The sequence below is a fragment of the Opisthocomus hoazin genome, chromosome 2 (genome assembly GCF_030867145.1).
Source record: "Opisthocomus hoazin isolate bOpiHoa1 chromosome 2, bOpiHoa1.hap1, whole genome shotgun sequence".
Lineage (NCBI taxonomy): Eukaryota > Metazoa > Chordata > Aves > Opisthocomiformes > Opisthocomidae > Opisthocomus > Opisthocomus hoazin.
In genome coordinates, this window is record NC_134415.1 from 26,491,349 (window position 1) to 26,518,351 (window position 27,003).

At 40.8% G+C, this 27,003-nt stretch overlaps 1 protein-coding gene across 3 annotated transcripts in view; it reads right to left on the reverse strand.

The window, feature by feature from the left end:
• The window catches only part of KCNH1 (potassium voltage-gated channel subfamily H member 1), a 206,909-nt gene that overhangs the window by 75,247 nt on the left and 104,659 nt on the right, over window positions 1-27,003 (reverse strand). For all 3 annotated transcript variants that reach the window (XR_012763082.1, XM_075412947.1, XM_075412948.1), the window contains exon 10: window positions 14,049-14,245. Coding sequence is in view for 2 of the 3 variants with exons in the window: in XM_075412947.1 (XP_075269062.1) it covers window positions 14,049-14,245 (197 nt within the window). In the remaining variant the exon portion in view is untranslated. The remainder of the gene's footprint in view (window positions 1-14,048; window positions 14,246-27,003) is intronic.

Here is a 27,003-nt window from a genome sequence, read left to right on the forward strand (position 1 = left end):
TTTATTGTTCACTCTCCTTCTCCACTAAGTGCAAGTTACAATATCTATACCCTAAAGAAAAAATAAAATGGGAAGCTTTCTACTGCAATGATGATTAGAATGTCCTAAAATAAGCATATGGAAACAAAAGAGCCACTGATCCACCAATAGCCAAATAGCAACTAACATGAGCTACCTTTACACTACATCCATTACAAAGGTTATTTGTTTAGCTTCTTATTATTGTATTAAAAGACTTCTTCCCACCCTCCTCCTATCTGCTCACTCTTGCCTTACTGACCATGCAGAGTTGATTCAGCATGTTACAGAAACCTCTGGTTAAAGAAGGATCAGGAATTTCTTAAATAGAAGTGTTCTCCACTGATGTCAGATCCATTTTAGGAGGCTCCCAGCCAAAAGAACTATTCCTGTTTATTTGTTGTACAACTCCATGAACCACAAAATACCCTCCATTGAACTGTGCTGGATTTCAACGCAACAGTTCATGCTTTGAACAGTTTGCGCTAGCAAACTCAGAATAGCTCAGAAGAACAGTAATCTTTTTTTAAAAGCTTGTTTTCTTCCAGATCAATTAACGTTGACACTTCTACAGTAAAATTAATGATAACCAGTGTCACACTACCCTTTCAGAGCATTCCTGAGTACTGCATATGCAAGATAGCCTCAGGCTGGAGCATGAATGTTGTCTTCCCTGCTGCTGCCCAGCCTGGTGTCTCCAGCAGGTCCTAGCTGGTCTTCAGTGCATTCCTGAGAGGGCACCTACTGCCACAGATACCACCATCCCTTGCAGCTAAGCCAATTTAGTCTCTAATACACACACTGTTCATCCACACCATGCACATGCCCATAACACAACACAGTCCTATGGAAGAGGTTCTGCCTAGTTCTGCTACCTCCCAGCATCTCTTCAGGCAAGGTGAGGGGAATGGAGAAGAAATCAGAACGAGGAGAGATCCAGATCTCTGAGAGGTCAGCCTTCCTCATCTGTCTCCCCAGGCCCATCTGGGGCCATACCTGAAAAGCCAGCCACCACTGACCTCTAGGTGCTTGGCCCAGCAGACCTGTTTGCTCACATGGGGCAGAACACCCCTTCTCCCCCCTTCCTCCAGCTCTTGGCTCCAGTACCTGCTGGTGGGCAGATCAGAGCAAAACACACATGCAGAGTAAATCTCAAGGGAAAACGTGACCTGGCGGCATGCTCAGGCAGGGGTAGGCAGCGTGGTGTGCTGAGGCTGGCTCGGCACCTCCCAAGCCCACACATGGTTGCTAAGTGAGTCTGGGTAGTCTGACAAACCCACATTCGGCACTCATCCAGCAACTGTACAGCAGCAGCCTCCAGCTTGAACACATGTGGTTTCTCTAAGGTGGGAGGGACGCAGGATGCAAGTGTTACATCTCTTCTGGTCCTTAAAGCAGCTTTGTTGCTCATGTTCACATGGGAGGAGCAGGAGCAGCAGGATAAATCATGCACCATTTGGGTTACCATGAGGAAATATCAATTAAGATTGCTTTTGATGATCACCATGGCACAGGCCCAGCAGCATGACCTGCCCAGTGGGAGAGGTGGGCTCCATATCCATGCCACACAGCTTCTGAAGAAGCATGTGAGGTACCTCTGGCTCTAGGATGCTTTGTGGTAGTAGTAAGACATGATGCAGCCTGTACCACCATGGTCTCGCGTCAGACTTTCTAGCAGGCACTGTACTGGTAGGGTTAGACTTGGGTACTAGAGCAACCTCGGATACGAGGTCATCCAAATAGCTGAGAAAGCACCTCAAGTGCAGTAATGTCACTAGAAGGTGCTCCTGATTTCATCACCTTCTGTTGGCTGCTTTAAAGTATTTCTCGGGGATCATGAGAGTGTAGATGTTGCTGTACTGCAAATTCTGTTGGCAGGAAGGGGTAGCAGATAGGCTGTCAAATGGTGTAATCAGAAGGGTTTCCTTGGTGGCCAGCTAGGGGAAAAACTGGTGAATAAGACAATTCCAAGTTGCCCTTTATCACTTTTACTGTGTCCACCTGGTCTAGGAAAACAATGAAAGACAATGAGCTACCTCTGTTCCCAATCATCTACCGCTATCCTATAGCCTCATGGATCACACGCCACCAGCTGCTTCAGTCATTCATTTTTTTTCCACCCATCTCCATGGAGAGATACCAGATGCTCCACTCCTTTTCTCTCCTGCCTCTTTCTCTGTTTAACTTGCTTATCTGCTGAGCAGCTCTCTTTGTACATGCAGTATTCAACAGGGGAAGAGGGACATGCTTGTGTTCCAAGTACTATTTTTCTCGTCTCTCCTGGTAACCTTATCCTTGTTTTTGCTCACTCAGTTGCTTCCTTTAGCACACTTTGTATGTACTATCAAATACTTATTATTCATAGAGTGGCTTGCTTTTCAGACAGGGAACAGACACAAGGGCCTTTTACAAGACTGCAGCACAAAATTAAGAGTCTGCTCTTCCACTACACATAGCATAATTCAACATGTTACGCTACATGCTGCAGACCTTCAAAGTTCTTCCACACTGTGTAGACCATATGGCTAGAAAATCCCGGTTCTGTTCCTCATCACCACTGGGAGACACTGTACAATCCAGCAAGTCACTTAATCCTCTACATTTAAGTTTCCCTTCACATAAGGAAAAGAAATTATTCAATATCTTATAAAAAAATAAAGAAATAAAACCCCACATGAGACCTTTGGATGAAGTGCTCCATTTGTACACCTTAAAATGTTCATTAAGGAAATTCCAATATGTAAGAACATGACAATATTATTAAAAGTAATCTGGTAGGGGTCTTCTAATTCTACAAAGTATGCCTTTCTGAACAGCTCTGTGGTGACAATGATGGGATTTGGAAAATCTTACTGACTGGAAAATGTAGTGAACCAAGCAATATGCAATAATAGATTTTCAGAGAATGCAATAAGAAACACCCCCTCAGTATTTTTTAAGTTATGCCTTCATATCACTAAAAAATATGCTAGATATCATAAAAATAACAGAACAATAACAAATTTCGACAAACTGTCATAAATTTCTGAACTGTATTACAAACCAGAAGCCCCAAGTTTTTCAAACTCCCTTCATGGCTGCATCTGTGTTATAGGATGGTTTGGTTATGAATGAAGGTCGTTTATGAACTGTCTTGATTATCAAAAGCAAATTACAGTTTTGAATGTTACTGACAAACAATACCATAATGCTTTTATGTTACAGGATAAAACTGTTCCCAAACGACATCCCAAATATAAGCTTTATTGCTTCTTCCACTTACTCCAATGAATTTGTCATTGGACTAAATGCAAATCTCCTCTTTCGGAAAGGGTACAGGATAATCACTGAAAGCATCTAAGCCACTGAACTACCCGATACAACTTTTACTCGTACAAGACTTGCTGCTTGAGCAATTTCAAAAACGCGGGTGAGGGAAATCGAAGGCTAGTAATATGTTTTTAGACTAGGCAAAAGTTCTAATAGCAAAGCCAATATCCATTTGTTAGAGCTAACACTATTTTCTTCCTGTGCTATCACTTCGTATCTTAACACGAGCAAAGGCTACTGCATCCTCATATTTCATCTGTAGCCTAAACCATCTGATCAAGTATATGATGGAAGTCAATAGCAATTTTGTTTTCATTAATCGAGATAATAACTGGCCATAAATAACATCTTTCCTGTTACTGTAAAGTCACAGTGGAACTTTGGAAAACAATTCTCACATTGCCCATCTCCTTACTTAGAGCAAGACTGTAACATGCCTAACTTCTGCAACAGTGCAAAGAACGGTGAAGTTTACACAATTTATTCAAATTTGGTACAAAAACCTGGCATCAGCTTTGAAGATTTGAAGATTTATCTATTATGGTCAACCTGGGTATTTGCTCTTCTTAAAGAGTAACACCCTGAGATTTTTCTAGGGTTTTTGTTTGGGTTTTGGGGGTGAGGGTGGTTAAGAATAAAGGAAAGAAAGATATTGAAAAGAGATATATAAATCTGCATTTTCACACAAAGACAATGCTTATGGCAGTTTACAAAGTAAACCATCCAAAGTGTTACAAAATTATTTCGGCAGAAATTTTCTTGGATTCTCTGATGTCAGCTGTTTAAATGAATCACAAAAAAAATTTGTTGTGTGGTATATTTATTACAGAGCATACGGGAGAAATGACCAAATGTGAAGTTTATCAGGATGGTGGAAGCACATCCTCTGAAATTATAACATGAAGGCATAGAACCTTTAGACAAATTACAAGAAAAGGCCAGGCAGGCTGGCTGCATGGTTCCTGTGGACACATGCTGGGAGCCTGGTGTAGGTGTGGCTTGCCAGAGTCACAAAGACTTGGAACAAGGCACGTGTCAAGCATTTTCCTTTCTGTATTTGGAAGAGACCCCAGAAGATGGTGACAAAAAGACGAAACACCTAAGTATATGGCAACAAAAGCACATAGCATTGAAGTCTCAAATATTATCTTCAATGGGTGTCAGGTTTTCACATTCATAATGTTTTCACATTCATAATACTAATTAAAAATTGATTTAGCAGACTTAGCTCCTGCTAAAAATCTGTTGAAAACATTGCGCAGTCTCACAGCTGCACAGAGAGACAATGGATTTGGACCTGTGATTAATTAAGAACACATCCAGCTGCACAGTTGTTTGTGGATAATGCCATTCCCGCTCCAAGTCCTGCATGGACAGCATTCTGGGACACTGAGTATACTCAGAGTAGCCTACCACAGTATGCTCCTGGTTCAGTTGAGGGAAATATGACTGAACTCAGTATATATATATATATATATATACACACACACACGTAAGTGCCCTTACACAAGATACTGAAGTTCACACCCCATTTTGGAATGTAGTAGGTAGAAAGAAAATGAATGGGAACCAAAAAAAAAGTGATAGCAAGAGGGAGAATACTGAGTGTTTTCAAGTGGAGCTGAGTGTAAGTCCCCTCTGCAGTTTGCCAATGTAGAAAAATTACCCTGAAAACACTGAGTACACTCATTTGCATAGGGCTTTAATATTCTACATCAGTGTCAGGTAACATTTCTATTTGAAAATGTGAATCCAAATAGGTGTTTGACATGATAATGCACTTCTTTTTGAGGAAGGAATCAAGCACAGTTAAAGAAGAACCCCAGCTGCCCACCGCAGAAATAATACCAAATAAAGAGGGGCTGATTCACCATCCTACTCTCAAAGTATTTCAGTAAGTTCTCACACTGAGCCACAGCCCAACACAACACCCTCCTTACCACTTGACTTTAGCTGTGGCAATAGTCAGTAGCTACGGTCATAGAAGGCGATTGGCAAGGTGCCATATGAAGTTTTGTTTGCAATCAGTTCATTCCCATGATGGTAAAGCTTACTGGATTTCAAATTCAAAAACCTTCACCAGGCCACACCTAGTAGTTACTCCACTTCACATCCAGCAGTCAAACACTTCAACATCATATTGGAATCGGCAGCAGCCTGTAAAGCAGGTTGACGTCAGACACCACATTACCTGTGGGACTCTCTCGGGATAGGCTTGAGACTAAGGAATGTAGTACCCTCCTGGCTGTGTCCCCCCAGCAAGTTCAAAGGCAACTAGAGGGCTGATTCTCAAGGACAGGTACAAGAAAAACATCAGTTGTCTAACCATGTAGGAGAGTTTGACAAAGACACTGTGGGCACCTCCCAGTGCTCATGAATCAAGCGGGAAAACTGCTCTGTTTCACACAAAATCTTAACAGCATTTGTCACAGTTAAAGTGAGTTACTTGTTTTATGCTCATCACGGTGCGTATCAAATAGAGTCCTTGGAAAAGCTGTGGAGACCTGGCTCAGGCATGCAAAGAGGAGGAGGACATCCTTTGTCTTGCTGTCCGAGAGATCACAGTTACAACACACGCCTCAAAACTTAAGCAAGTAAACAGAACACTCATAGCTAGGGTTTGATGTGGAGCAGGGATCACAAAGTCTCTGTGCAACATTATTAGTAACCTCCAAAATTCTATTCCTTTTGTACAGGGGGCAGTTATTTCAGCTTTCACTGGAGAGCTGAAGAAAGGACCGATCTGATCACTCAGATTATAAAGTTTGAATGCTCAAGGGTGTAAGCTTGTCGTTGTAACTCAGCATTCATATTGCACAGCTATCTACATTCTCTCTACTTCATGGAGTGCCTTGAATGGGTTGAGTATTTGGATTTGCAGACCTATGAGTTGGGCTTTTAGTGACCTTAAAGAAGACCAGAAGATCAAAGCCGTTATGCCAGGTAATCACATCCTTTCAGTAAAAGTTTGTCCTAGAGTCAGCTGGTTCCCAGAACACGGACACCAGAGATCATTTCTGGAGTTGAAAAAAAATAATACAGGAGGGTATTTGGTCACTGTTCTGTCTTTTGCTTGGTCAGTAGTGCTCCACAATGTATGAAGCACCAGGGTATACCAGAAAATACAATCACCAGGGCACGGAGATTATGAAGGCATTGACATAATTAGTGCAGTTATAATACATGATTATAATCACCAGGGCACGGAGATTATGAAGGCATTGACATAATTAGTGCAGTTATAATACATGATTAGAACATGGTGCATACAGGCAAAAAACCATGGGCAAGAGCATTCATATATTAGAAAAAGAGCATATTTGAATTACGAGATTCAGCAAAAGGCCCATCATCATACATATATATACATATGCACACAGAGGGATGACAGGCACTAATAATACATACATTTGATTTTTTAAATAAATAAAAACATACAGAGATTTTGAAACTCTGGCCACTCAGTCATTGTAAGTGGTAGAAGATAGACTCCAAGCTTTGGAGGAAGGGTAGAAACTCTGAATTCCCTTGGAACATCCCTTTTCTCTTTGCCAGCATGGTCCAAAAGCGGACTAAGGCACCTCAGTGCACTTAACTGCGAGCATATGGTAGTGCTCCATGCAGATTGAAAACAGGTGTAAAAAACTACACAGGCTGCTGTTCAGCCTCCCTTGCCTTTCTGTATTACACTTCTATTTATCTAAGTCAACACAACAGTACGAAAAATATGAGTTTAAACTAAGAACTGATCCCTCCTACTGTAACACATACTAGAGAACATTTCACTGTTTTCACAATGAAGATCAGATTCCCAGACTGCGTGAGAGCAGTCACACTGTCTTCTGGATTATTGTCTTCCGTCCCCGGTGGTGGGCCAACATTTAGAACTTCCTTAGTTCCTAGGAAATTCATCTTCGATTTTAGAAAGGCTTCGGGGAGCTATTCTGGGGAATTCTCATTCACACTAAGTAACTTTTATCTATATTAAAATTATTTCTATGCTTCAGTCTATGTGGGTGGAGGAGGGCAAAAATCAAAGTAACGCATTTTCTTCTGTTGTGATAAACAAGTTGGTGTGGGTGGTTGTGCACGTTAAAAATGAGAGAAACCCCTTTTTCTACGTTAATTTTCTATTACTCATCTGAAAATAGCTTCACAGAAGCCAAATATGCCCCCTTTTTTTTAAGGATTAAAATAGTCTGAAAACAATTTTTATTTTAATTCACTATCAACCTTGTTAACTGCATTTTTCATCTACTCAGAATAGCTTTACCATATATGGAAAGACTTTACAAATACTCTACAGATTTTGAAAAGGCCAGAATTTTTTTCTTTTATATTTAAGGCTGCGTACTTTATGGGTCTTCAAGAAAAAAAAACCCTTTCAAAAACAATTCAAGCGGGTCTACTCAAAGTGTGATAAAACAAACAAAATATTGATCCTATTTCTGGATAATGAATAAAGTGCTTAACCTCAATTTCAGGACAACCAGAACTTGTTCCATTTACCATATCTCTCTTCCAAGTACTGACATACAATTGGAATGTCTTTCACTGACATAACATTGACATAGTTTTCCATGCTTAGAAAACACATTGGGAAACGGCTAAAAGTCTGATTTTATAAATTCAGTCTGTACAAATTGAATTTTGAGTGATTAGAACACAAACGATCGTCAAGTCTTTGTCTCCTTCTCTGGAGATATTCAAGACCCACCTGGACAAGGTCCTGTGCAGCCTGCTGTATGTGACCCTGCTTCGGCAGGAGGGTTGGACTAGATGACCCACAGAGGTCCCTTCCAACCCCTACCATTCTGTGATTCTGTGATTCTGTGAAGTATTTAGCAACCAACATGGGAAAACCTATAAATCTATGATAGCACAGAAGAGGAAATATTCTCTTACCGAGTATAATTCAAGGCAGTTATGCTTTTAGTATCAGCTTCATACAAGAATCATATTCTTCCATTTTAAGACGAATTGTAATTCAAAATTCACCCCTACCAGCTCTTCCATTAATTTATTTTATTGATGGTTATTAATACCTATTGATCACTATGTTACTTTTTTTTAATGGGATTTACTAGTGAACCACCTATCAGAATTTCAACAATTTAATATTCCTTTGAGGAAATACACATCTTACTTTGTATGGTATACTAAGTTATTTCCTTATAACAATTGTACAGATATTACACTACAGCATCTATATGTAGGAAAAATTTTTCATCATTCATAGCAGGAGAAAGCATTTCACTTGATGAATTCATCAAATCAGTTTAGAAGGTATTAGTTATTTAAGAGTATTTTAAAGAAGCATTTCACTGCTTACCTGCATAGTCTAAGTTACAGCTAAAATTTACATGAAAATGTATCATGTAGTGAATACAAGCAATAGAAGAGTTTTGTTGTCTGTATTGGGTTTATGTGCCAAGGATTTGGCAGCGAGGGGCTGCAGGGGTGGCTTCTGTGAGAAGGCACCAGAAGCTGTTCTCATGCTGGGCACAGTTCCAGCCAGCTCCGAGACAGACTCGCAGCTGACCAAGGCTGAGCCCATCAGCAATGGTGGTAGCACCTCTGGGATAACATATTTAAGAAGGGGAGAAAAAAACCCCTGCATAACTGCCACCAGGGAGAGGAGTGTGAATATGTGAGAGAAACAATTCTGCAGACAGCCAGGTCAGTGAAGAAGCAGGGAGAGGAGGTGCTCCAGGCGCCACCGCAGGGGCTCCCCTGCAACCCATGGACAAGACCATGGTGAGGCAGGCTGTGCGCCTGCAGCACATGGAGGTCCACGGTGGAGCAGATATCTACTTGCAGCCCACTCAGGGGACCCCATGCCAGAGCAGGTTTGCTGGCAGGGCTTGTGACCCCGTGGGGGACCCACACTGGAACAGCCTGTTCCTGGAGGACAGGAAGGGACCCCATGGAAGGGAGCCACGCTGGGACAGTTTGTGAAGAGCTGCAGCCTGTGGGAAGGACTCACATTGGAGAGGTTGTGAAGGACTGTCTCCTGTGGGAGGGCCCCCACACTGGAGCAGGAGAGGAGAGTGAGGAGGAAGGAGCAGCAGAGACCAAGCATTCTGAACTGACTGCAACCCCCATTCCCCAACCCCCTGCACTGCTCAGGGGGAGGAGGTGGAAGATCTGGGAGTGAAGTCGAGCCTGGAAAGAAGGGAGGGGTGGGGGAAAGGTGTTTTTTAGATTTGTTCACATTTGTCATTATGCTACTCTGATTAACTGCTAATAAATTAAATTAGCTTCCCTGAGTCCAGTTTGTTTGTTGCACAGTTGGAATGATGTGGAATAAGCACATCACCACGTGTACAAACACAAGCAACTTACTCTGGCAGGGAGACGGACTATTCTGTTGCAACCACTGCTCTCTCAAGAAATATCTCCTGACTACGAACTTTGGCTTTAAATCACTAAATCATGCTTGCTTTGTAAAAATGCAGAGTGTTCTTTGCTATTTCTTTCAGTCTTACAAAATCCCAAATAGCATATCTACATCCTACTGCATTCCTTCTTTTATTCCAGGACACAGATTTCAACTTCTGGAAAAACTACTTGTGCTTTCTATAACGATACTCCAAAGCATTCAGAATTAGTTATTTAATCTTTATCCAGGCTAAAATGGCTTACTAGAGAAATCTCAGCTTAATAAATTATGTATAAGAATTCTCTCTTTTATGTAGCATGTGCGATCATTTGAGCTATAACATCATTTAGGGCTGCAGCAGAATGAACTGAACAAACACACTGTGGTACAACCCAGTGTAAGTTAATATTGGTCACAAAGCTCATACACATGGAAAGAAGCAACTGCCAACACCAGAACACTTGCAAGTGCTGCCAAAGGCCCTACACATTCCTAAAGAAGGTGCCAGCAAACCTGCATCCCTCATCACAAGCAAAAGACAAGGACAAGCAGCTATCATGCAAGCTTCTCTCTTTTTACGCTTCTACTAATCCAGAGTTACGAAGTCCAGGCTGGAAACCCAACAGTGTTCAAATACTTGTTGGGGAAAAATAGACCTCCACGCAGCCTGTGAATCCTGCTGCCCTCCAAACCTGCAATATTTTCCTTTCCTCTACCGCACCCTTCATAAGGGTGAGTTTGTCACTTGGCCATCCCACACACTCCCAGTGTCTACACTGTGATTCCTCTCTGAGGTCCCAAAACCAGATAAAAACATCAAGTTAACCTGCTTTAATTTCACAGCATTGTTACAGCAGGAAGTGTGCTGAGAAATGCTCTGTCAGCTTCCTTTCAGCTGCGAAGCCCTTGAGTCTGACACAGCCACCTGCAGCCACAGACTGCAGTTCCAGTATCTTAAGATGTTGGAGAGACAGATGCGGCAGCTGATTCTCCCCCTGCTTCCAGTTAGATGAAAATTTCAACGACTGACAGCAGAAAGGAGTTAAGTAAAGGTCTCCTTTCTCTTCCCCTTTAGGAAAAATAAAGTTTTCTAAGCCTGAGCTCCAGTCACAGCTAACTAGACAGCCAGTAACTTCCACGAGGGATTCCAGCTGCTTGAGGAAACTGCTCGAGGAGTCACCTGACAGTGAGCTGACAGTTTTAGGAAAGAGGTTACTTCACTGGTGTTTGTCGACAAAGTGAGTGAAAGGAAACTGTTTTCACAGCACAGACACGGACAGCCACAGCATGCCAGGGACAGAGCACTGGACGTGTCTCCCTTGGCCACGAAGTCCTAAGACGTCATGGGCAGTAACATTTCATAGCTGCTGCCCTGTCCTAGGGAGGGCATAAAGGGGACACACAGCAGTGTCCTGCCCTCCCACCTCAGCTCAAAGCACACTCAAGGCCAGTAGGAAGAGCAGCAAAAGGGATGGAGGGAGAGGCAGTGTCCTGGTTTTGGCTGGGATAGAGTTAGACTACAGCTGCGTAGTGGCCAGCTGCCGGGTTAAACTACAACAGGCAGGAAAGGGAAGATGCTTTTTACTTTGCCTAATGCAGCTCTAGAGTTAGCTAAGGTCAAGACCAATTGGTTTTTGTACCTTGCAATGCGCGCCTGCATGTCTGTTTATCTCTGTCACAGTCATTAGCAAGTGGATCCAGACCCTAGTAAGTGTGGGGGACACCTGTAAGTACTGCTCACTGGCACCGGAGGGTCTGGGACAGGCAGTCCCATCTCCACGAGAGAAGGGATCGCTGGAGGAGACCCAGCAGCCAAGGAATCGTGAGCATGGTGAAAGAGCAGACCAGTGCTAAAGCTCACTTAAGCTGAGTGAAACTTGGCAAGAAAGCACCTTGCACTATGCAGTGAGACTCACTACCAGGGCCAAGTGAAGGCATATGCAGGCTGGAGATGGGGACACCTCAGAGGAATAACCAAGTCTAAAATATACTCACAAGATCCTTCAGGTAAAAAAAATCCCAAAGGTGCTTTTTCACGTATTTGGAATCTGTATGAATATATTTGTGATGAATATACAGTATCTACACTTCAATTAGTTGAACACTTTTGGAGCCAGAGATGAAACTGTTTATTGAAATGAAAAGTGTAATTCTGGTACTTATATTCCAAAGAATATGCAATATATCACAAACATAATTCACAGAAGGTACCAGTTCATCTCAGTTCTACAAAATTCCATTTGCAGAAATAGACCAGGAGAAGTGTTAGTAAGTGACAGGCTGGTGAGCTATTTCTATAAAAGATTCACAGTTCTTTTAACCAGATTAAATTCCAAACTCTAAAAAGTTGCCTTTTAATGTGCATTACCACCAATCTCTAAAGTCTCATACCTTCTACACATTTTCAAAAGCATATATTATTTACATTATTTAACGTTTGCGTTCTGATTGCAATCAGCCTTCTTTCAATAAAATAAATAAAATGAGTCTGTTAACCTGAAATCACCAAACTCTCACTTCCATTATCAATCAACGTCACTTTTCTGCTGACTGCAACTCAATTAAAATCCAATTATTTGAATAACTGGATGGAAATTGCTATCATAAAATGTACCTTTTTATTAGGAACATTTTGTGTAGAAAATTGACAGCACAGGATTACGATACTGTGGCTAAAAAGTGTTCTGTAACCTGAGCTAGGAAAAGCTATGACGATGAACATAGAGGGAAAGAGTGTCATTCTGGAGTAGCCGTTTGATTCTAAAATTGGAACTTCTGGCTCAGAACAGATACAAAATGATGAGACTCTGCTAGTATTACTGTGGCCTTTAAGAGAGTTGGTCCTGCTATGCCTTAAAGTTTGTTATTTCGACTGATGCTAAAAAAAAAAGTAGTTACATATTCTTAGACCATCTTACCACATTTGCACAGTGTTATTTTAAAATATGCCAGCCAGTGATACCGATGCTTTAGGTCATCTCCATACCAAATTCTTTCATTTTCTTTTACTTCTTACATTAATTAACACCAAGTAAGTAGCTGGGTTTTTAAACTTAGTTTTTAAAACATCTCTCTTCTTCTTCTTGCAGCTATATACTTCTCCTTGTCCTGCAGGAACTCAATGTCATTTGAAAAAAATGTCCTATTAGGAAATCCTCAAGTAAAAATTTGCTTCTTAGTTTTTAATTACATTAATTTTCAACCAGACCTTTGATTTATTTGACCAAAGTGTGGGTGGCACATTCTTCTCTGCCCACTACTGAAAAGCTGGATTCTTTGCTATTGATAACATATGCACATAGAAAACAATCACACTATTTTAATTTCAATATGCCAATTCTAGGTAGAAAAAAAAAATGATACTCTAGGCTTAAAGTCTGATTTTACAAAACAGACTTCAAAGATGAAAAGGTTTCTATTTTTTCAGGTGTAATTATCTAGGACTTACTTGGCACCTGGAAGTTACCATGGAGAACTGGTTTTAGGAACAAAAAAAAAAAATCTCATATCACATGTTTCTCTAGCTGGTCTCACATATCTTTACATCATAATATTTTAAAGCAAGTATATGTGCTGCAATGTATTTATTTGCATTGCAATATTATTGTCTTCTATACTGCATCATAAAATCATATCAACTGAATTAAACCTAATACACTTTTAATAAATTTTTACAGAGATGGTTCACTTCAGATTACACAGAGAATTTAAAATGATATACTAGGCTATGATGATTCACGTTTGATGAAATAACTTGGACTGGCATGCAGGAAAAAATGGTAAGCGACAAAAAAACAAGGATAAGAAAATGGAAATATTACAGATAAGCAAAGTAATTCCAAAATGTGATTGATACTAAAAGAAACATCTCTTGATCGAATCAGTCATGTTCATATTACTTTTCCATTGTGATTACTGTTGTTGACTTTTGTTCCATATATGAGATTTCATGCCTCTCCTTCCACCTTCATCATCACTTCAGGCAACAACCCTAACATCTTTTTAGCTGCTCTACAAACTAAAGTTGTAGAAAGTAGTCAACACTTTATCACAAGGGCATGACAATTCATAAATATGCTGGAATCTGTCCACTTCATAGAAATGCAAAATACTTTCACATATACACAGTCCAGCTCCCTATAAAACTAGCACTGGAATAAATACTTACAGCCTTTCGACTCTGAACACTAGCAGTGTCTCTCAGGCAAACTCTGAAAAACCTTCTTATAAGAAAGGCTATAAAGAATTCCAGAATTCAAGCAATTCAATTTTTTTTTCATACAGACAGTCCTTAAAAGTGATCATGTATATGGTGTATGTTCAAATCAAAGCTACTTACCCTTTTTCTCAAGTTGTAGGTCAAAATGAGATTTCTGGAGAAGGAGTGTGAAAAAGCTGTATAGAACTCCAGCACTTTCTGCAAGGCATCTCTCTTAATCACATGAAGATCACAGTAAGTCAAAGCCCTTACATTAGCACAGGACTGGGCAAGGGTAGACTCCTTCCAGAACACATCACCAAAAACGTCTCCTTTGCCTAGAGAAAAGCAGTAGCATTGCTTTCAGTAACAGTACTATTTCCACCAAAAGTATAGAAGAACATACATCTCATTTACGCATTCAAAGTTCTTCTATTTTATGAGGTCAGAAAAAAAATCTGTCTGCAAGAAAAAAAAATATTTTCAATATTTCCTTGATAACCTTTTCCATTACCCTTTTGTTAATTACTACAGACCAGCAAAATTTCATAGGAATAAACCACAATCAAGAAGTGTTTCATGTGACAAATCCCCTTTCAACATCAGTAAAGGTTTTCCTCTAGAAATCAAGACAAGTGGGTCATTCTTGGTTCTTATTCTCTTCTGAACCCTTTTAAAGTGATTAATTAAGAGGAAATGCTTTTTCCCTTCCTTCTTTTAACTGGCATGCAAAGACTTTGTTTCTTACGTCTATGTTGTAGAGCTTTCTTAATCTGGCTAACAATTACCCACTATTGTGTCAATAAAACTATCTTGTATAATACATCAGTGCAGCTACAGGCTGTAACAAAACACTGCTATACACCAGTATTAAAGAAAGTCTGCCTTACTTCGCTAGATCATTGCCAGAAAAGTCTGTCTTTACAACGGTATAAAAGAGCAGATCTCACAACTCTCGTGGCTCTAACGCTTTGCAGCTCGTAAGAGTCTCAACAAAATCCTTCAGTAGTTGTGCATGTGTGACCTCACATAACACAGCAGAGGTTTAAGGTAACAAGGTTGTCCAAAACAAGAAGAGTACAGGTTAGTTATCACCACAACGATACTGAAAAGGCAAGAATATTTAGCTGTTGCACTTTGGCAAAAAGAAAACATGGCTATTTCCTTACAACCATTCCACGTGCCTGTCTTTATGAGCTTGGGGCAGCCAGTGAAATCCCTGCCGAGAAATATTGCAACGAGGGCATCTGCACCCATCTGGGCACTACACCGCAGGGCAAGTATGCCAAAATCTGCCTGAGGAGCAGCCCCCAGTCAAGATTTTCACTGGTTCTACCCCAGCTGAGGCTGGGCACAAAAAGGAATGCTTAAGGAGAAAGGTACAAGCTCCTTTACAGAGTAACAGTCAGTTTCTTATCAGTTCTTATCTTGATAATGAATAACTACACTGTTCTTGTTTTGAATTATATTTTTCTCTTAAACCTCTGCTGTGGTGAAATATCACCACCGCACATCACTTTTACGACAAACAACAAATAAATACATTCATAATGTCTATCAAGTTGCGGCAGGGAGGGACCAGATGGTCCCTTGCCTTACAAGTAATACCTTGCCCATAGCAATTCCTAAAGCTAAAGCACGAAAATATGTATTAGTTTATTGACTTCACCTGGGCCCTTTTAGATTTCGTTCCCTAAATAAATAGTTATGTATGAAAGTCTATATGAAAGTCAAGAGAACTATCATGAGTAAAGAGGTCAAGAAAACTTCTAAATTAAGCCCAGAACTCCCATCTCAGCCCTTGAGCTGTACTTCCACCATTATGTAATCTCTTCCATTAGATGATAAACGTTTTCTCTTTGAGAAGAAGCTGTCAGCCTGACACCAAGCTACACTGTAATGCAATAAGCTGCGGTTCACACTGATGTGCTCCCAGTCTTCCACAAAAGCCCTATGCAGCCCACCTACCAGGGACCAGTTCCGTCCCTAAACGTGCTGCAGGAGCATAGACTGTATTTCCATTTTAAATGCATATATACACTGAAACCATCAGTTCCACAAGCACATTTTTTCCCCCACAAAGTTAGGCAAAGGCATCATAATGGTACCCCTTCTTCCACCTTTAGACTCTACACACGACAGTGCCAACATCCAGAAACACTACAAAGGCTGCATACCAGTAAGCACGGTGGCAGTCCAATAGCCTGGTGCAGTAAGCAACTTCTCATTTTATTGGCAATGACTTTTTACATTTTCAATTATTTAAATGTATGCTTTTCCAGTAGATACATTAGAAATGGCCTAAGAAAGCTTCTACGCACTTAAAATAGATCATAATCTACAAGGCTTTTAGACAGACAAACACACAATATATTCAAAATTGAAGTGAAACAATTTTTATGCACCATAAAAACTGATATGCTTCACTGGGTAAAAATGTATTGTTTGCCTTTGGAATACATATGCTTTTACTTGCAATATTCCAGACAATTAGCTAAACAACTGTTTTAATTAACGCTCTGGAATCTATCAAGTATAGAAATGTGCCATCACTGATGAGCAACAGTTAGAGCCCGTAGTCCAAGCATAAGGGAATTTTAGCTCATTTCTAAGTTTATTTATTAACATCTCCACACAAGTCTCCCTACCTTAAAATAACAATAATTATTTTACTGCCCCACTGTAGCATGAAGCATAATTAGTACAAGGCAAATACAACCAGTATGGTCCTGCTTTGCCTACATATGAAATGGCATGCAAAAGAAGTTAATTATGTCTTACTCTTAAAAAATTAATTCTGCTTGTCATGTAACACAGAAAAACACAACTGTATCCTTCACCTGTGGCAAGGACTCCAGTTTCCCCTTGTTATTTCTAACTCCCAAAAAACTCCCCCTCCTGCAGTTCCCTGCCGCCCCAGGGAGCTGCTTCCCATTCACGGCAAGAGCAGCACACGAAGGAGCTGCGGGGTCTGCCGGGTGCCCACTGAGCCAAACCAAACAGAGAAAAGCAACGCATGAATCACAAACTGAGTCAGATCACAGAAGCCTCAATTTTTAAGAAACAAACCAGGCTAAACCAAGAAGTTGTACTGTTTTCTATCACTAACCATGTCCTTGAAGTTAATCAAGTTAACAGCCAGTGATCTAGCTGAAAATCAATCCTACTTTACAGTCCGATTTGCAAAGCAAGGCAAACATGCAGGCATCACACCGCTTTGTTTCTGTCAAGTGTGTTTTCTAAATGATACATATCGAAAGTATCAGTCTAGATTGTTGGATTCCAAAAAAACACTTGTGTTTGACATTCATAGAAAAATGGGGGGGGGGGGGGGGGGAAGAAGGAGCAGGAAGTCTTCATAGTAAGCAGGAATCAAAATTCCACCCAGGAGTATCTGCACTGGATTAGAATAATCCTCCTCTTATACATGATAAGGTACTGTATACTATCTCCCTTCATTTATACGTTCTCCATAAAGTAAGATCAATCACTCAGGAAAAAGGAAGAAAAAAGATTACATTGCTGTTTTATCACAAACATCTGTAACCGGAAAGCAAGAAGAGTAAGGTGCAACTTCTAAGAGTGTCAGATGTTGGCTGGCAAAGTCCAATGGCTGCATTAGAGAACTTGAGTCAAAAGCCTCTTTTTATGTATAACTCCAGGCTTTACATATTTCACCTTACCTGTGAAGAAAGGTAAAAAAGCTAGAGAAATGCAGATGGCCGTTTGTTTATCAGTACTTTGCATTTCTCATTCCCAGCTTGCTGAATTCCAGACATTTGCCATGAACACTATCTGTCAATCACACTTAAAGTGGATGATCTAAGCTTTTACCATCAATCATTTATATTCCCTGCTGGATTTGTGGGCTCAGGACCTTTTCCACCGTTAGCTCAGTATGCACTGGAAAGCCAATCAGTTTTCTGCCTTTTATGATTGCTTGTTTGTTTTAATTATAATAACAGCTCCCCAAACTCTGCTATATTTAAACACTGAAGAATTATCTTATAAAACCAGCACCTTCTGTTTCCATATTTATTCTTTCTCAATCTTTTCTCCATATCAAATTTGCTATTCATCTTAAAAGTGAAAAGAGGACTTCTCTGTTACCACTGCAAATTCAGACTGAGTCAGGTCAAGCCACATCTACTCTGTCTCCTGAAAGAAGGTCCAGTTATGAAGATCTGATTACTGAAACTTAGCCAAGTGTTTTGCTGGTTCTGTTCGAGAAAAGAACCATGTTCACACATTACAGCTGTGTTGCCTTGGTGTTCCTACCAGAACAATCCCTTAGCTTTTCCACTTCTACAAACAGGGAGCATTAAAGAGCTCTCAGATAGAAGACACTCCATCCTACTCTGAAAAAATACAACTCTACATGGAAAATTTTGACTGGTAACCTATTTAGTTCACTGTTGGGTTCTCAGTGTCTGGCTGCCATGGTGCAGTTTTGGTGTGATAGCAACAGGGTGAGAAGATGAGGCCATGTATTTATGTGTTGAAGGTTTTCCAAGTCAGTATGGACTGCAATGGATTCACGTGAATCCATGGATTTTAAGTACATCAGACAAAATATTCATGGTAGAATCATTCTCAAATCAATACTAATAGTTTTTACAGCAGTCAACACCAGAATCTAGCTCAGGTTCCTTTCAGATCTGCCTTCATCTGCATGTTTCAACTACAGAAGAATTGTGATCTGACTCAGCAGACCCAAAGATAAGCTAGAATGACTAAAAACTGCTTGATGGTACCTTGGCAGCAATGCAGCACTAAGCATATCTTGGAAATCAGCTGTTAGAAAATACTGTTATCTGTGATGCTGATCCACAGCAGCTGCCCACCTGCGCAACGACTTTCCCAACACAGCTCCCCGAAGCACCCACACTGGCCTGTGCCCTCGGGATTTGTTCTGCAACTCCAAGCAGTGGGAGACACCAATGTCTGTAAAGGCAAACACAGATTCTCTGTATGTTCGTCTCTATTCTAGCAACTGCTCAGTTAAGATCACAGAATCACAGAATAGTAGGGGTTGGAAGGGACCTCTGTGGGTCATCTAGTCCAACCCCCCTGCCGAAGCAGGGTCACCTACAACAGGCTGCACAGGATCTTGTCCGGGCGGGTCTTGAATATCTCCAGAGAAGGAGACTCCACAACCTCCCTGGGCAGCCTGTTCCAGGGCTCCGTCACCCTCAGAGGGAAGAAATTCTTCCTCATGTTCAGACGGAACTTCCTGTGCCTCAGTTTGTGCCCATTGCCCCTTCTCCTGTCACTGGGCACCACTGAAAAGAGCTTGGCCCCATCCTCCTGACACCCACCCTTCAGATATTTATAAGCATTTCCACTAAGGACAGTATATTTACCCCTAGTGTTCAAAGCCAGTGATGTGAGACTCCGGTCAAACCCTCTCCATGATCACTACATGTCTATTTGGCTTCAACTGAAACACCTTTCCCTCTCCTCTCTTCCCTCATCTCCTCCTTATCTGAGTAAGGCATGCAATTTAAATTTTCCCATTTCACAGAGAGAAGAAAGATTCAAGGAAAGTAGAGGCATTTTCCAACAATGTTGGTGCATTGTTTTAAGGCAATGAATATCTGTCAGCCAGAAAAGACAGCTACCATTTGCCATCAAGGCAGAGTATTCAGTATCCAGCCCACAGATGAATTGCACAACTTGACAGCCACTGAATAGCCTGTAGTTTGGTCCTCCAACACCACACAGCTGGTAGGAGATGATGCACAGAAGTGATTTGCTGCTTTGTATTTCCTTAAGATTTCTCAAGCACAAACTGAGACATGTAATGAGAAGTGAATCATTGAATCATAGAAAGTTTTGGGTCGGAAGGGACCCCTAGAGGTCATCTAGTCCAACCCCCCCTGCAGCGAGCAGGGACACCACTAACTAGATCAGGTTGCTCAGAGCCCTGTCCAACCTGGTCTTGAATGTTTCCAGGGATGGGGCCTCCACTACCTCTCTGGGCAACCCGTTCCAGTGTTTCACAACCCTCATTGTAAAGAATTTCTTCCTTATATCTAGCCTAAACCTACCCTGTTTTAGTTTAAAACCATTACCCCTCGTCCTGTCACTGTTGTCTCTACTAAAAAGTTTGTCCCCATCTTTCCTATAGGCTCCCTTTAAGTACTGAAAGGCTGCAATCAGGTCTCCCCGCAGCCTTCTCTTCTCCAGGCTGAACAAGCCCAACTCTCTCAGCCTGTCCTCATAGGAGAGGTGTTCCAGCCCTCGGATCATTTTTGTAGCCCTCCTTTGGATCCGCTCCAACAGTTCCATGTCCTTCTTGTGCTGAGGGCTCCAGAGCTGAACGCAGTACTACATTTGAATGACCAACTGCACTGCAGAGAACATACTATTTTTCATTAACAAGAGGTTTTAAACACTCTTCTCCTCTTATAAGAACTTATGGGGAAAAAAGCCAGCGTATCAGTGCCACAGAAACCAAAAGAACTGCTACAGTGATAACAAAATGAAGTTGCATTTTCAGTGATTCGCCTGCTGGACAAATAGAAACACAGTGTATCAGTTTGTCTTTTAAAACACAGCTTAGTAACATTTTGCAGACAGTTTACTACTCAACTGCATCGATTTTGTCTGTTGAAGCACATTACTGCACAGACAAAATAAAAACGTTTATTTTAGAGCAGGGATGAGTAGCAACAACATGAATTAGTTACAGCTAAGACTTCTATTATTATTATAATTAATGTGTTTATTTGTCTTTCTGACTAGATCATGGATTTTATTTCACTACTTGACTTACTGTGATGAGAAGAAGTTTCTAAATGTCAACTGGGCCCTACCAGGCTTATTCACAAAAAGCTAGGAGGCTTCACCAGAATGTGAATCATTTATCCTTATTTGCTTTTTAATGGTTACTGTAAAAAATGTTCTAAATATGTGGCCAGTTTGTATAAACTCAGAAGATATGGAAGTTGCTAGCTCAAATAACTGGAGTCACAAATGTATTTGAATTTATTTGCATTGGTTGAGTAATAGGAAAAGCGCAGGTCAATCTGTGTTGTGACTGCTTGGACAGTGCTAGTTCTCTGATCAAAAAACCTATACGAGAGGCTCAAATTGCAATATCCTCAGAGTTATCCCCCAATGACTTAGAATCAGGCTTTATGTTATAGCTATTGCTTGAAGCTTATATTAAAGCCCCACAACCTGATTTTTTTCTTTTAGACAAAGTGATTCACAAAAGTTTAAAATAGTAGATTTTACTTTCTGAAATGTATAAATATTTTAAAACCCTCACAAAGTTCACAGCTATAGCATACTCCATTTTATTTTATATTTCTAGCAACTCCTCAAGGATAAATTTAAAAATGTTTCAGAAACTTACCTCTGAAAAAAGTTTTAATTTGAAACTTGGAGAAAACAAAGACAGACAAGTGTTTCATGAAGATTTCCTTTTTTGACTTTTTTTTTTTAACCTGGCTTTTCAGTGGAAAAAAATAATTCTTCTTCCTCCAAAATTCTGAGACAGAAACAAAACCCTACCCAAAATAAAAATGAAAATTAATTTACAGGTTTATCTGCCAGAAATCAGGGCCTCTATAGAAATCCGACTTCTTTGTTAAATTATAATTTCTACCTCTGTTTGGAGTATGCACACAAAGATGCTCTACTCTGCTCTGGTGAGACCCCACCTGGAGTACTGTGTTCAGCTCTGGAGCCCTCAGCACAAGAAGGACATGGAACTGTTGGAGCGGATCCAAAGGAGGGCTACAAAAATGATCCGAGGGCTGGAGCACCTCTCCTATGAGGACAGGCTGAGAGAGTTGGGCTTGTTCAGCCTGGAGAAGAGAAGGCTGCGGGGAGACCTGATTGCAGCCTTTCAGTACTTAAAGGGAGCCTATAGGAAAGTTGGGGACAAACTTTTTAGTAGAGACAACAGTGACAGGACGAGGGGTAATGGTTTTAAACTAAAACAGGGTAGGTTTAGGCTAGATATAAGGAAGAAATTCTTTACAATGAGGGTTGTGAAACACTGGAACGGGTTGCCCTACTAGGAGAGGCTGAGAGGGCTGGGCTTGTTCAGCCTGAAGAAGAGAAGGCTGCGAGGGGACCTAATAAATGCTTATAAATATCTGGAGGGTGGGTGTCAGGAGGATGGGGCCAAACTCTTTTCAGTGGTGCCCAGTGACAGGACAAGGGGCAATGGGCACAAACTGAGGCACAGGAAGTTCCGTCTGAACATGAGGAAGAATTTCTTCCCTCTGAGGGTGACGGAGCCCTGGAACAGGCTGCCCAGGGAGGTTGTGGAGTCTCCTTCTCTGGAGATATTCAAGACCCGCCTGGACAAGGTCCTGTGCAGCCTGCTGTAGGTGACCCTGCTTCGGCAGGGGGGTTGGACTAGATGACCCACAGAGGTCCCTTCCAACCCCTACTATTCTGTGATTCTGTGAGAGGCAGTGGAGGCCCCATCCCTGGAAACATTCAAGACCAGGCTGGACAGGGCTCTGAGCAACCTGATCTAGTTAGCGGTGTCCCTGCTCGCTGCAGGGGGGTTGGACTAGATGACCTCTAGGGGTCCCTTCCGACCCAAAACTTTCTATGATTCTATGATTCTATGCTGGGCAAGCCTTCCCAACACAGCCTGAGATAGCAAGGAACATGGTGGACAAAGACCCTCACCTCCACCACATCTCGATTTCAGTCACCAGTGCATCATGGATCACCTGCCAGTAGCCTGTCAGGCATCACCATCTTCCCAAGGGGACCTCTTCCACATGTGGTGGTGTCAGACTACTTAAGAGCACATTATGCAAAGTTACATAAATTTGCAACAATAAAACATGAAACCATAGGGAAAAAAAAAAAATATCAACTAATTTGAAGTGCCAAGAAGTTCACGACTGAAGCCTCTGTTCACAGGGAATCTCCCTCTTCCCCAGTTATTCCAGCAAGCCGTTAATCCTAAGTGTTTTAAAAATCTGTTTCTCTAATACCCTGCACAGTCTTAGATCATCTATAGACAGCAGTGGACAGGAGCTTTGGCGATTCCTACCTTTAATGCTCTGCCAGAAGTTAGCCATACAACAAGTAATGTCTGGCTGAAGTCTCAAAACAGGCAACTCCTGATGTCAATCCACATTGCATTTTCTAGATGTCTGGAGCACAGGAATAAGGAATACTCTCTGTCCAAAAACACCATTCGGAATAAACCTGTATTTCTCAATAGAAGTTTTAGTGCTGCTCCTACATCCACCGTGAAACTAAGATTTTGTATTAATGTAGACCTCTTCATGCCACTGTCTTTTAAGAAGTTTAGCCAGATCTCCATTTCTAATATTTTTGCTAATAATGTGCTTAGACACGCATTGAGGAAATCAGACTTCTAAAACAGTTCCTTCAGCTGATGTTCGCTGAATCACTTCATAGAAACATGCAAGTTGTCCAACTTGCCTATATATGTCAACCTGGAAAAAAGCTTTAAACTATAAATAGAAAAAGCACTTTAGAACTACTGAAGATAAAGCTGGATTTTAATTTCAATCATTCCTTTTTCAAAGCACCGCTGGTCACATTACAGTCTTATTCAATAGCACATACAATGCCGTGATGTTAGATACTGTCTTTAAAAATAATAAGAAAACTCTAATGCCATCCATAATCCTGCAACCACTTCTTAAGCCTAAGAGCACAGCAGCTTGGCGTTTTTGACACAGGGAGGTGTACCTAAAGCTAAAACTCAGGTGAAAAATGAAGTAGAGAATTAAAGGACTTTTTCAAAGATTTGTCATTAAATCACAACAGGACCCAAACCACACAACTAAATTTTGAAAATGGGGTTGTACACAAAGCAGCTTAGCTTAGGGAAACCTGAGTTAGCTCAGGTACCGGGGACAGTCTAAAGATAGCAGCCTGGGCTCAGCACAGTTAACTTATCTGACACCTTCAAGTCTGCTGAGAAGCAATCTTCACACAATGGTCTGGAAGATGCAATGCTTTTCCACTGAGAAGGTCTAAACCAGACAATACTTAGACAATTAGACAATACAAAACAGCACCGCTGCTTTCCTTCCTCTAAAATAAACCATCCCTGTGGTGCCGTTGCCCTTGCAGTTTGCGCTGTCTTAAGCAGATGCAAATCTGTCCCACCAAAATCTGAATCAAACCTCTTGTGTCTACATCCACATGAAATGCTTATGGCTAAATGAGTAAGCTAAAGCAATTGTAAAGAAAACAAACAATTATTTTTCTAACGTTCCTTTAAGATTGCAATTAGATCAAATTAAATCAGCAGGAATTTCTCCACAGAAAGCAAATGGAGCATTTAATATCCTGCCGAAACAAAACATGGCGCACCAAGCTCTCCTACAATATCACGTTAAAACCACAGTCTCCCCTCTTATCAATGTTACAGCTTTGTAAATAACGATAAAAGATCTGTGTTTCAGGGACACTCAATTTTCATGTCCTCAACCCACACGTGATCTTAAAGTAAATCTTTGTGCATCCTTTGCACACTTTCCTCCTCTCAAAAAAAAAGTTATATATCCCACTTGCCCCCTGATGGTGAAGAAGGCAGTCAGGTCTAGATTATAAATTCCCATTCTTGACATTCTGTTACTGCACACTTTCATACTTATATAATATCTACATCTCGTTATTTCCCTTCAGATTTGATAACAGCAAAAGGAATAGCAACAGCAAACTCTCCTTGTGGAGGGCAATGGTTTTCCTTGCTCACAATTACTGCCTTGATTTCCCTTCCTACCTCATTCACTTTACCTGTCTCCTGTGGAGTCAGGAGTTGGACTCAACAATTCCCACGGGTCCCGTCCAACTCATGATATTCTATGATTCTACGATTAATACTCTTAGCTAACCAACAGTCAATTAAAAAGTTTATTGTTTTGAAAGTTTTTAGCTCAAATAAGGATAGCAAGAACATAATAAACGCAGAACAGCTGGGATGCAACACTTGGGATAAACTGCTTTACTCTTGGGATTAACTGTTTTGTGTGAGGGTTTTGTTTTTTCATTTACATAAAACCTTCTAGTAAATGTTATTTTTCTCATCCATTGCTCAGCTCTGAAGATCACAGTGGTTTCCAAGGTTTTGTTTTTGTAATTGCTAAATAAAGGCTTAAATGCTCCCAGTCTCTAATCAAGTCCGCAAGACTAACCTCCAGTCCTACCATCCATACACACAGGGCCCCCTTGCAGGGATCATCAAGACCACTTCAGCAACTCTGAACAACTCACGTAAATGAAGATCTGCTGCTCGGTCAGGCCGTCTAGGAGTCGTTAACTTACAAATTTTGCAGCAGTCTGAAAATTTAAGGACAAGACACTGCTTTCCCTACTGCTATCCAGAAAAACACCCTAATTTCAAAGGTCTTCTTCCTCTCTCGCCTTTCACTGGAATGTTTTCCTAAATTTCAAAGATTACCCCAATTTCAAGCAAAAAGGGTTGGAATCAACCTGGGTTCAAGAATCACTTGCTTCCTTCAGATTTCCTAGGAAGAGGGATTTTCTCTTCAATCTTGGAGTACAATTACGTCAGTCATATCTAACTTTGAACTGATTATTTTCTAGCAAGATCAAAAATGGTTTTCTCAGTTATACAGATATTTGTACATACACATTAACACAACATAAACTCTTTTCTAACAAGGCTTCCAATCCAGTCCTTCCACGTATTTCCAGAAAATGCTTACGAAAAGTTAATTTTGCTACTATGCCATTATTTTCTATAATTTTCATTAAATTATCTATGCACTCATGCAATTGGAGACATAACAGAAGAACTAGCACTTCCTATAGCAATGGTGAGGAGAGATTAAAAAGGTCCAGACTAACAGGCTGGGGGACCAGGCAGGCACCCTGTTGGCCCCAGCGACAGCAGATCATCTCCTCAGTTGGACTTCTAACATCAGCTTCCTGGCTACTGCTGTTCCAAACCATCTACACTCTCACACTGCCCTAAGAAAATGCGTACCTTCATAGTGCAGAGGAATGTAAAAAGTGCATTGAAAGACAGTTTAGGTCTTCAAGCTTCCCCAAATAAAGAAACAACAACTAGCTATGCAGGCTTATTTCACGCTTCTACTACAATCCCTTTCCCCCTCCATATTTCAAGAAAGCTGCAGCCAGACCTTATGGTCCCTGCCTGGAACACAGTTAATTCAGGAGGAATCTTTTAAGAAGGTATTTGTTAAACTAAAATGTAGCAAATCTCTCCTGAGCATGAGTAAATTTTAACTTTTCAAAGACCTGTGATCAGGTCAGGTTTTCAGATGGCCAGTGGCTCAGCCTGAAAGGTCTGCTCCAAAGCAGCACAGAGCTGCCAAATGAAGTGCATACAAATGCTTCATTGTTTTTAACAGTGAAAAAAACAACCCATTTTCTCTATTCACATTTGGATAAATGGGTAAGTTTTTAAGCAAGAGTAGTTCAAAGAGATATGTCAGTCTCAGATGGATAAAGCAGCATCAGCCCAAACGGGAAGGCTTAGAAAAGTTAAAAGCAAAGCTAAGTTGAAAACAGTCTCTTAATGGAAGTCCTGCACGACCTGTGCTTTGCCCAGTTCTTTTCAGGGCAGGGACTGTGTGATTTGTCTCTATCTTTCACAAAGTGCTGAGGGTACGTCAGCACTTCACCTTACAAAATAACAACAGTGTAAATGGAAGAACAGTGAACTACAGAAAACAGAACTGTATTACATCCAAGCAGCTTCCTACTACCTAATCTTCACTTCCACATAATCCCACTCACATACTTGCACATCAGCATAGCAAACCATAGTAATACAGTGGCTTTTCTTGCTGGCTTCTTTTTCTGACCCATTTGTATCAGAATGAATCACAAATAAATAAATCACCTGGCTTCAAGGCAACTTTCTATTCTTTTGGTTTTGTTTCCTCAACACATCAAATCGAAAGATTGTGTTGCGTGAACTTCCACAATTCCTTTATTTCAGCAGAAATTTTGGATAGAATTCAGAAAGACATCTTTCATTCCAACAAATCAAACTGCACAAAAAACTCATCAATTTCTTTAAATTTTTACTGTAAACATTGCAAAGAATTTTTTGTTCTAAATTTACTTATTTCTGTGTTTGTCT